Source organism: Myotis lucifugus, unplaced genomic scaffold, assembly GCF_000147115.1.
Source record: "Myotis lucifugus unplaced genomic scaffold, Myoluc2.0 scaffold_262, whole genome shotgun sequence".
NCBI classification, from domain to species: domain Eukaryota; kingdom Metazoa; phylum Chordata; class Mammalia; order Chiroptera; family Vespertilionidae; genus Myotis; species Myotis lucifugus.
In genome coordinates this window covers 318,562-330,651 of record NW_005871310.1, presented here as the reverse complement: position 1 = coordinate 330,651, position 12,090 = coordinate 318,562, and the positions used below count along the sequence as shown (strand labels likewise).

Sequence of the window (12,090 nt, the reverse complement as noted above, 5' to 3'; positions counted from 1 at the left end):
GGGGGGAGGGGGGCATCAGGGCATGCGACAGGGGGTAGGGGAGGCTGGGGGAAGGTCAATGGGGAAAAAAAAGGAGATATATGTACTAATATGTGTAATACTTTAAACAATAAAAAAAAAGGAAAAAAATAATAAAAATAAAGGAAACAAAAAAAGTAAGTAAAAAAGGCCCTAGCCAGTTTGGCTCAGTTGATAGAGCATAGGTCTGCAGACTGAAGGGTCCTGGGTTCAATTCCAGTAAAGGGTACATGACCAGGTTGCAGGCTCAATCCCCAGTAGGGGGCGTGCAGGAGGCAGCCAATCAATGATTCTCTCACATCACTGATGTTTCTCTCTCTCTCTCCCTCTCCCTTCCTTTCGGAAATCAATAAAAATATACTTAAAAAGAAAGACAAGCCACAGAATGGAAGGATATTTTTACAAATAATATATCTAATAAGAGACTTGTATCTAGAATACACAACGAATTCTTACAATAATAATAAAAAAAAATAACCCAATTTTTTAATGGGCAAAGGATCTGAATAGTTATTTCTCCAAAGAAGATACACAAACGGCCAATAAGCACATGAAAAAATTTTCAATATCATTAGCTATTAGAGAAATGCACAGCAAAACTAAAATGAGATACCACTTAATACCCACTAGGATGGCCATAATTAAGATAAATAATAACAAGTGTTAAGTGAGGCAAAAGGAGGTTTACAGTTGTTCATATGGAAAAATAACACAATAATTAAATAATACAAAAATAAATACTAGATGAAAGAAAATAGGTTAAATCAGTATTTTATAGTACTATTTTTATTAGGTTCTTTGTTTTTTTTTAAATATATTTTATTGATTTTTTACAGAGAGGAAGGGAGAGAGATAGTTAGAAACATCGATGAGAGAGAAACATCGATCAGCTGCCTCCTGCACATCTCCCACTGGGGATGTGCCCACGTCCCAGGTACATGCCCTTGACCGGAATCGAACCTGGGACCTTTCAGTCTGCAGGCCGAGGCTCTATCCACTGAGCCAAACCGGTCTCGGCAGGTTCTTTGTTTTTAATTCAATGTATCTTTCCATACTCATAAGCAAATATATTTTTCATTTGAAGTCAGAAAGATTAAATTGGATATTTGTTTACTATCAAATGATAGGTGGCAGTAAAAACAGTTAAGCTCCTCCTGAAGGCAATAAACCCAATGCAGGACTATATTGTGACCTAAATTGGTCCAATCAGAAGAAACCCAAAAGTGTAATGGTCTGGGGAAGAAAAGAGCTCTCTCCCCACTCCCTCCCCCTCTGCAAATATTACTCTGCCACAAGTAAAGCAGACTAAGAACAAAAACAACCAAGGGCGAGGTCAGAGCCAAGAGAAACCTGGAAAAACTGAGCCTTAGCTTTGATCCTTGATCAAATTATTCCTAAAGTCGACACTACTGCTGGACTTCTCAGATATATAAGCCAATAAACTTTCTTTCTTGTTAAAAATCAATCTGAATTGGGTTTTCAGGTGCTTGATTACAAAAGCATCCAGATACAGCTTCCAAAACAAAAGCTGTTTTTTGCTCTTATTTTTGCAAGCACGGTAAACTTAGATAAATACTCAATTACTTTAAAAGAGAGGATATTTTACCTTGGCTTCCAACTGATTGGCAAAAAAGGGAGGATTGCACATGCAAAAGTCATAGATTATCTCAGATTCTTCTTTAAGAGCATCCATCAGAAGTGTCTTCTGTGGTACTTTTACAACTAGGAAAAAAAATAGGACTGTTAACCAATATTAATGCTGTGGTAGTTTTCAAATATGTCCACAAATTCTGTGACAATAGTCCCTTCAAAAGGTGGAGTTTGATTTCCCTCTCCTTAAGTACAGGTTGCACTCACTGACTCGTTTTTATTGAATAGAATATGATGAAGTGACAGACAGGGTGTCACTTCTGAGGCTCGGTCATAAAAATATGGCTTCTTCCTTGTTCCATCTCCTGAATTATTTGCTCTAGGAGAAGCCAGTAATACAGGCTTCGTATCTCCCCTTACAATAATATGTTGACTTTGTGGAATCTCTTTATGGGAGTCTCTTAAATAAATCAAGAACACAAATAAACATCAGCCCTTTATATATAAAACTAGAGGCCCGGTGCACAAAAATTCGTGCACTTGGGGGTGAGGGGTAGGGGAGGTCCCTCAGCCTGGCCTGCGCCCTCTCAGTTCGCGAGCCGTCAGGGGATGTCCTACTGATGGCTTAGGCCCACTGCTGCCACTGCCAGCCTCCCTCTGTGGGAGGCGACCAGGCAGGTGATCAGGGGTAGGCGATCAGGTGACGGTGCTGCCCCCATCAATCCACCACTGCTGGCCTCCCTCTGCGGGAGGCGACTAGGCAGGTGATCAGGGTACAGCGCCACCCCCATCATCCTCCCTCTGCAGGAGGCAACCGGGCGGCCAATCAGTCCGGCACAGCCCCGTCCCCTCCCTCACCCCCCCTCCGCTGCCGCTGGTCACTGCCGACTCTCCCCATCGTGGTCCCCTCCCTCTGCCCACTGGCACATGCCTTGGCTGGCCTGGTGCCACCTGCTAGCCGCCCCCGCCCCCCACCGAATGGTCATTCCGCGGTTTGGTCTATTTGCATATTATGCTTTTATTATATAGGATAAGCACAAAAGTAAAAAGTAATGGATTATTAAGGGAATTCAACCATTTGTAACAGAGTTGCATGTACTGAAATTTAAAAAAGATGGTATAATTTAATCAACAGTTGGGTTTTCTTACTTTTAAAATCTTGGTGACTAATAAAAATAAAACAAAATAGCCCTAACCAGTTTGGCTCAGTGAATAGACTCAAGGGTCCCAGGTTCGATTCCGGTCAAGGGCATGTACCTTAGTTGCGGGCACAACCCCAGTAGGGAGTGTGCAGGAGGCAGCTGATCAATGTTTCTAACTCTCTAGCCCTCTCCCTTCCTCTCTGTAAAAAACTCAATAAAATATATTTTAAAACCAATAAATAAAAAAATAAACAAAATAAAAAACACCAGACTGGTGTGGCTCAAATGGTTTGAGCATTGACCTATGAACCAGAAGTCACAGTTCTACTCCCGGTCATGGCACAGGCCAGGTTTTGAAGTTGGTCCCCAGTAGGGGGCATGCAGGAGGCAGCCGGTCAATGATTCTCATCATTGATGTTTCTCTCTCTCTCCCCCTCTCCATTCTTCTCTAAAATCAATAAAAATATTTTAAAAAAATAAATAAAATCTTGGTTACCAGGTTACTTCATATACAGTTGATTCTATTATTTGCAGTATCTGAACATATATTTATGTTCTATAAAGTGATCATAACCACTGAATTAGTGAATACTGAACTATTGGCTCTGGGGAGAAATACAGGGTGGGTTAGGTCCAACATTTTCATCAACCAATCAATATAAATCCTATCTTATGTTTCTGTTTAAAGGTACTTTGTTTAATATATATTGTTGATTCATTAACACTGAACTCATGGTCAATAGCACTATAACTCATGTCTGAACGAAGCTTATCTAACACATGTATTTTCTCTGCAAGGCATATCACAGCCTTCTTGAACTCAGGAACACTAGATAGCACTTAAGCCAGCAGTTCTCAACCTGTGGGTCGACTCCTTTGGTGGTCAAATGACCCTTTCACAGGGGTCGCCTAAGACCATCCTGCATATCAGATATTTACATTACGATTCATAACAGTAGCAACATTACAGTTACGAAGTAGCAACGAAAATAATTTTATGGTTGGGTCACAACATGAGGAACTGTATTTAAAGGGCCAGAAGGCTGAGAACCACTGACTTAAGCACTATGTTTAGGGGCCATTTTAAACAATAAAATCACCAAGAAAAAGCATAAAAGTGCAAAGAAAATGGCACTGAACAGACCATGAAAAAGACACTTGTTTACAGTCTGAGAGCTGAAACTAGAAGGCAGAGCATCACCTTGTTCAACTTCAGCTGGGAACATGCATGTTGGGTGACTCAAATTTTTTGCTGCTCTGCACATGTCTATGGATAACCACCAAACCACAAGTATTGATTTTGGAGTCAAAAATAACCCCATGTAGGCAAATTTTAGCAAGTAGGAAATTCACAAATACAGAATCCACAGATTATGAGGCTTGATTGTATTTACTATACCTCTTTCTGAATTAATTCTGATAACAAAACAGTAAATTCAATTACAATGTACCAGATTTTTTAAATTACCAAAGTTTGTATATTAAAGCAAAAGAATGAGATGTGTTAAATTAGAAAAACAGGTTAATAAAATAAAGCTTAAAAGGAATATTTATTCTGTAGAGCTAACCTTTTATAAGATCAGATAAGTTATTCTGTTCCACATTTTTCTTTGCATAGTTGAAGCACATATCATCTACTTCTGTTGCAAGAAAATACCAGCCATTTAAGGTACTTCCAAGTAAAGGATAGATGCAGGATGCTCCAGTACCTAGTAAAATAAAAATTCAAAACACATTGCATATACCTGAGGGAGAGAATAATAAGCAAAAACACCATTCTTAGAATTCTTATAGCCTTGACAGTGGCTTCTGGGTTCTCTAGTCTATAAATATAAAAGGCTAAGTAACCAACCGTCCGTCCATCCGATCATTCAACCGGCCAGTACATATGATGCGCAATGGCAATTTAAAAATAAACATTGACTCGCACATGCGGGATACATATAAAGCTCTTGCTGGTGCCAATCGCGTATGTGTGTTTTGATCTGTCATTGTCGATCGTGAATTTGATTGACACTTCTATTATAGAGAAAGGACAAATAGCAATATTAAAATATTTCTTCTAATTAATTTCCTTTCAATGTGCATGAATCGTGCACCGGGCCACTAGTTATTTCATGTGTTAGTCTTATCCCATAATTAGATTCAAATTTCTTAGAGGATAGAAATCTTACTAACCTCTTTTTTGTATGTTTGTTGTATGTAAAATGAAGTATGTATAATTGGCTGGTGATCAAGGAATACATGACTGATTAACTGAAAATTGTCAAAACAATTTAATTTGCTTTATAAAATCTCTTCATTTAAAATCTCACACAAATCTTTATTTTCTTAAAAGAAATCAATGCTAATTGTTAAATCACCACAGTACTAAAATAGATGAATGCACACCCTATTCCCCAAAAGTAGAAAAAATTACATAAGGCATAGAAATTTTATATTAACTCCTTCCCCCAGTTCCCCACATATCTGTGAATTGTTACTTGAAGGAAACCAGAATTAAAAGGGGGAAAAATTTAAAGAGAAAATTTATATCTTAGATGTGAAGACATGGAAACATATTTGATCCAGATCAAAAACATCGCCCAGCCGACATGGCTCAGTTGTTGAGTATCAACCTATGAACCAGGAGGTCACGATTCGATTCCCGAACAAGGCACATGCCAGGGTTGCAAGCACGATCCCCTGTGTGGGGCGTGCAGGAGGCAGCCAATCAATGATTCTCTCTCACCATTGATATTTCTCTCTCTCTCCTTCATCCTTCCTCTCTGAAATCAATAAAAATATATTTTAAAAAAATACATCTTATAAAAACAAAAAACACATCAATCACTGGCTTGACCACCAAAATTTCAAGGGGACATTCATAGGCAAATATTACAGGCAAAGATAATTCTTTGACACCCAGGGTTTGGTCCTAAATTTGTATGTAGAACTCGTAACTATACACCAATCTCAAATATTGCTTTTACAACCACTGACTAATCTTGGCCAATAAGATCTTAAAGAGAAAAAAAAGCCAGTGTTTCTCCCAAAGGCCTAAGTAGTTAGCCCATACCAGCCACTCCAGGCCTGTTTTCCTCTGGTCATATCCTGGCACAGGAAGAGTGGAGGCTAGAACTCCTCCTAACCCAGAGGAAACCCAGGCTCATCTTACAGCTTCCTCATTAAGTATTCTGAACAGTCTAGTAAAAAAACACGGCAACTGATGGCCAGAACATTTAAGCGCTTTTGACAGTCATAGTGATTGCTAAACTTCCTATCATGTTTACCGAACATCCAGGCCCTGATGCTTCTGGACCAACACCTCCTTGGGGACATGTGATGTGGTGAGGGAAAGGATGGTAAAGAGTCCTCAAGCTCCTCTCAGAAGCCACAGTTATTACCCCTTCTAGCCACTGTGGTAAGAGAGTCATGCAGAATAAGAAATTTCAAGCAGCACTTTCATCTCTGCCGGGGAAAAAAAATTCAGACCACATACATCCCCAAGCTCTTGATTCTCATACAACTGTCTCTCTCTTCATATTTCAATTTTATTTAAAAGCAAAAACAAACAAAAAAACCCACTTTCCTTCAGTTGCCCAACGATAACGAGGTAAAAGTCCTGTCCTTTGCCAAAAAAATCAAGTTTCTCAATTCTTAAAACCCTAATCCCCTCAGAAAGCTGAATGACATTCTTAAATGGTAAAAAATCTTGTAATGATAAATAAAAATGGAAAGTGTATAATCATGGAATTAGAGCAAACTGATGGAGTCTGGGGGAAGAATTTATATAGAACCCTAATTAGAATGAATGTGATTTCAGCACCAGTGCCCCTTATGAAAAGCTAAAATCCATTAACCTCCTATATCCCCAAGTGTTATTTTAGAAGGTTTAGGGCATAATTAAAATAAATTAGTACCAAATAGGCTCTCAAGCTTTTTAAGCTTTCTATAACCCATCAGCCATGAACATAAAAGGGCAGAAGCTTTTGTTAAACCCCATTATTTTTATATAGGGCTTAGCTTATATGGGGTGTTCAGATTTTTTAAAGTCGAAAGAATCACTTATCAATATTCAACGAATTATTAACTGGATACCTACTACTAAGCAACAGACTGTTTTTAGTCCTTGGGATATTATAGTAAGCAAAAAGGTAACAGGCTCTGCACTTTGCAAACTAATGGTAGAGAAAGACATTAATCAATCAGGTAAGTGAATGTGTAGTTAAAAATTAAAAACACAATAACAACCCTGGCTGTTTTGGCTCGATGGTTAGAGCATCAGCCCTAGGACCTCATGTAGTGACTAAAAGAAGAAAGAGTAAAATAAGTTTCAATGGTTCGCATAAACAGGCATTAGTTGTTCCTGACAGTATTTAGTAATATAATCAGATCTTTCCTTTTCTTTTTTAAATTATTCAAGTTCTATATATTATTTTTCCAAGTTAACATATAACTATCTCTTTTTTTGTTTAACTATCTTTTTAAAAAGAGATTCTTAAAAACTTGTCTTTTTCTCTATAGCTTGACTCATGGTATGTTATTTTTTAAATGGCACTGTAGAAATCAGCCATTCAGAAGGAAAAGTTGAAAATCTCTTTATGGGAAATAGTTTTGGAATTACTCTCACTGTGGATAAGCAGTACATGCATGGAGTAGTTAGTACTAAAATAGGTGACTGTCAGTTAAGATTATCTCTTTGGTCATGCACTCTTATATGCTGACTTAAAATGGCTGAGACTGTTCTTCCTTAAAATAAAATGCCAAAGGGTCTTGGGTTCAATTCCTGGTCAACCTCGGGTTGCAGGTTCCCTAGCCCCAGTAGGGGTGTGTGCAGGAGGCAACCAATGGATGTGTCTCTCTCACGTTGATGTTTCTCTCTCTCTTCCCCTTCTTCCTTCCTCCCTTCCACTCTCTCTAGAAATCAATGGAAAAAATATCCTAGGTGAGGATTAAAAATTTTTTTAAATGCCATCATGGGAGAAACATAAAAACGTCAGCCATTACAAACATATAATGCATTTATAATTGCTAAATATACCTTGGCTTCATTTCCTTTTGTATATCCACTTGCTCTCCTAAATGAATCAAACTGAACAGTTTTCTCCATTGTAGATATTTGCAATTAAGAGAATATCTTACTTTGACTCATGATTTCCCCCATCTTTAATTTCTGGATTAAATACTCTACAAATAATCAAGAGGTTCTTGAAAGTATTCAGACCTACACAATCTTTTATCAACTGGCCATTATCACAAAAATCACAATATGGAGATTCTGTTACTAATATCAAATAATTCAGAGTAAAAATAATACCCAGTAGACACAGATACCAACATGGTAATCTGAAAAGCTAAGAAAACAAGAGCCTCACTCATTTTGCCTCTCTTACCCATTTGCTCCCTATTTGGTGCTCAAAAGGAATTAATGGCAGAAAAGCCCACATGTAGCAAATGAGAGCAGTAATATCCATGGTCAGGTTCTTTCACACAATACAAGAAAAGTTTATAAAGAATTCAACCTTGACAATTTTATAAGACTTACATGTAGTCAAAAGAAGAATTTGAAACCACATACCTATGTCAATTCCTCTTCGGAGAGTACTTTTGTCAGAGTCATGATGACCAATCAGATCTTCTACCCAATGAATGTAGTTGAGTCTCAAGGGAACTGTGGGAATTAGTCTCTCCAATGGAATATCAATAGAAAGTCCAAAATCTTCCCTTAGGAGAGTACAAGTCAGAGCTCTGACTGCTTCGGGATCTTTAAAATTAAGACTGTGGGGTGGAGAAAAAGAAGTAAAACAGATTAATAAGATTCAATATGTTGTACAAGCTCTATGGCAGCCAGGCAATATTGAACACCCACTTGAATTTCCTAATAGATCACACATAAATAGCTGTATAGAGCAAGCATGTAAAACTCGTGGCTCACAGGCCACATGTGGCCCACAACGAATATTTTAGTGGCCCAGCCAATATAATGGTATGTAAGAAACGTTTTAATAAAAATTTCATAACTTAATTTTTACAATATCCGGTTATACATTATCTATAATAAAAAGCATAATATGCTAATTAGACTGGACATCCTTACGGATGACCTTCCGGATGAAGCCAGGGCTGCAAGGGAAGCCCGGGTCCCAGGTGCCTGCTGGTGGCCCAGAGGGAAGCCCAGGGTCCCGGGTGCTAGAGGACAGCCGGTGCAGGCAGCCAGGGGAAGGAAGGCCTACTCTTGCATGAATTTCATGCACTGGGCCTCTAGTTACTAATAACAAACTACAACGTTCGCTAATGACTGATTACTATAATCAAGTTGCATTCATTTCCCTCACGCGCCTTACATGCAGGTGCACCATTTCTCTCCACTAATTCTAGCAGCGAATATTTTAGCAGCCAATTGCCATGTCATTCAGTCTTGGACTGACTTGTTTGGTGTGCGCAACAGGAAATATTTCGCTTTCGGAGAACAAGAAAAATAGGTTTATTTGAGTTACGCTTATTAATTTGTGCAGTTATTTAGTGTCTGGTAAGTTAATGTTCAAGAAAAAATATTAATTTTTATTAAAAGGTTCTATTATTTTATGCTAACAATTACTCATTTATTTCAGTCCTTTGTATTCAGCATGTCTCTATCGAAATAAACCTACGTTTCTATGAAAATTGAAGCTTTTGTTTTTTTGCAGCCCACATAAACTTAAACCTTGTTTATTTGGCCCGTGTTAGCCTTTGAGTTTGACATGCTTGGTGTAGAATATCCACACAAGGGTGTTTAACGCACAGTTTACAAATGGCAGCATAAATTCCCATCAACGACATTGCATTTTCACACATGAAAGATAAAAGACAAATGTCTCTATTCCAATTCCTGTCTGATTGACTCCTTACCTAGCTATGTGACTTAGGACAAGTTGAGGACATGTTTCCTTGACTGTAAAATAGGAATAATGATACATATATCATAGTGTTTCTGAGAGATAATCTTGAAAAGTACTTAGCATAATGCCCAGTACATACTAATTATTTTAGAAATGCTGGCCATTTTTACTATTATCAATTAACATGATTTGACATTAGCACATTCTTTGAAAATTAAACTTAAAAGTAAAAAGCAGAAAAAATGTTTAATAATGAAAATAGAATATGATACTTAAATATAACAAATATTACATCAAATTTAAAATTTGACTATTTTTAGCAACTTTACTGAGGTACAATTTGCATACAATAAAATTCACCTAGAGTATACAATTCAATAGTTTTTAGCATATTCACAAAGTTGCGCAACCATCACCATAATCCAATTTTAGAACACTTCCACCAGCCCCAAAAAGAAGCCTTATGTCTATTTGAAAGTCATTCCTTGTTTCTACCCTCAGATCTAGGCAACCACTAATGTACTTTGTCTCCATAGATTTGCCTTTTGTGGATACTTCATATAAATAAAAATCACACAATAAGCAATGATTTACACATGAAAAGTTTACACATCTGAGTATCATACTACAGCATTCAAATAAATTCACATTCTTTTTTAATTTTTAATTGATTGATTCTGGGGGGGGGGGGAGAGGGGAGAGAAGAGAGAGGGAAACAGAGAGAGGGGGGAAAAAAAGACTTGTTGTTCCATTTATTTATGCATTCATTGTTGACTCCTGTATGTGCTCTGACTGGGATCGAACCCACAACCTTGGTGTTTCAGGATGACACTCTAACCCAGGGGTCCTCAAACTTTTTAAACAGGGGGCCAGTTCACTGTCCCTCAGACCGTTGGAGGGCCGGACTATAGTTTAAAAAAAAACTATGAACAAATTCCTATGCACACTGCACATATCTTATTTTGAAGTAAAAAAACAAAACGGGAACAAATACAATATTTGTATTTGCATGTGGCCCGCGGGCCGTAGTTTGAGGACCCCTGCTAACCAACTGAGCTACCTGGGCTAAATTCACATTCTTTATTCTATAATAGAGGCTTAATCTACTTCTAAACTTCATTGCTAAACATACATAAGTATATACCAATATAATGTCCATGTTCAAAGCCTTAAAATCTAAAGTGTCAAATCTCAGAATTTTCCTATTGAAAAACTTAACCTATATACATTATAAAATAAATTTGAACAATATTACCTAAGAGCAGCATATATTGACTTACTTACTGTCCCGCAACTTCTGAATGTTATTTTGTACTGGCATTTAAATAAAATTGTGGCCCGTCCAGTGTGGCTCAGTGGTTGAGCATCGACCTATGAACCAGGAGGTCATGGTTCAATTCCCAGTCAGGAAAAATGCCTGGGTTACTGACTTGATTCCCAATAGGGGGTGTGCAGGAGGCAGCCGATCAATGATTCTCTCATCATTGATGTTTCTATCTCTCTCTCTCCTTTCTTCTCTGAAATCAATAAAAATATATATTTTTTAAAAAGTCAAAGGGAAGAAGTTAGTTGACAGGGATTAAATATTTAAGAGAAGGAATACTGAGCTGTGTAAAGTTCCTGAGATGAGGGGAAGATATGAGATCCAGAGCAGAGATGGAGTACTTCACTGAATTAGAATATAATAGTAGTAGTAATATTTGGTTGTTGAACAGAACCCAAAGCCAAACTCATGGCCTTCTATTGTGTTTTCCACAAACTCATTCTTCTCTACAACTGAGTTTAAGAATAAAAAAACCCAAAAAACCATTAACACCTCCATCGGTAAATAAGCAATTAGATAGTAACATACAAAAGCAAGATCCTGAAACAATGAAAATGATAATGACCATTATTGATAACCCTAAATTAACCAAAGAACCCAAAATCCTACTTGCAAAATATTAATAAACTACCTGGATTAATCTCTTACACGTAGATCCCCAAGCTAGCTAGAGCAAACGATAAGAAAAAAAACTTGGCCATCCAAGCACCTCCTTATCCTTTCCAATACAGTTAACAGTATATCAATTTTCTAACAAAACCCAATGACTTACCCTAAATTCAGTAAAACTTAAAAAAAAAAGAAGAAGTCGTCCTGGGGTGTGTGTGTGTGTGTGTGTGTGTGTGTGTGTGCCGGGGGGGGGATGATGGAGATGGAAGAGGGCGCATAGAGCGGCAGTTCTCAACCTGTGGGTCGCGACCCCTTTCAGGGTCGAAGGACCTTTTCACAGGGGTCGCCTAAGACCATATATAGCCGAAACCGGTTTGGCTCAGTGGATAGAGCGTCGGCCTGCGGACTCAAGGGTCCCAGGTTCGATTCCGGTCAAGGGCATGTACCTGGGTTGCGGGCACATCCCCAGTGGGGGATGTGCAGGAGGCAGCTGATCGATGTTTCTGACTCTCTGTCTCTCTCTCTTCCTCTCTGTAAAAAATCAATA

General features: G+C 38.1%; 1 protein-coding gene across 2 annotated transcripts in view; it reads right to left on the bottom strand.

Annotated features, from left to right (window-relative positions):
- Positions 1 to 12,090, bottom strand: part of METTL16 (methyltransferase like 16) — a 64,372-nt gene that overhangs the window by 35,196 nt on the left and 17,086 nt on the right. For both annotated transcript variants that reach the window (XM_023762813.1, XM_006099164.3), the window contains exons 3-5: positions 8,311 to 8,510; positions 4,319 to 4,459; positions 1,625 to 1,740 (exon numbers count right to left, since the gene is read on the bottom strand). In XM_023762813.1, coding sequence (XP_023618581.1) covers positions 1,625 to 1,740; positions 4,319 to 4,459; positions 8,311 to 8,510 — 457 coding nt within the window. The remainder of the gene's footprint in view (positions 1 to 1,624; positions 1,741 to 4,318; positions 4,460 to 8,310; positions 8,511 to 12,090) is intronic.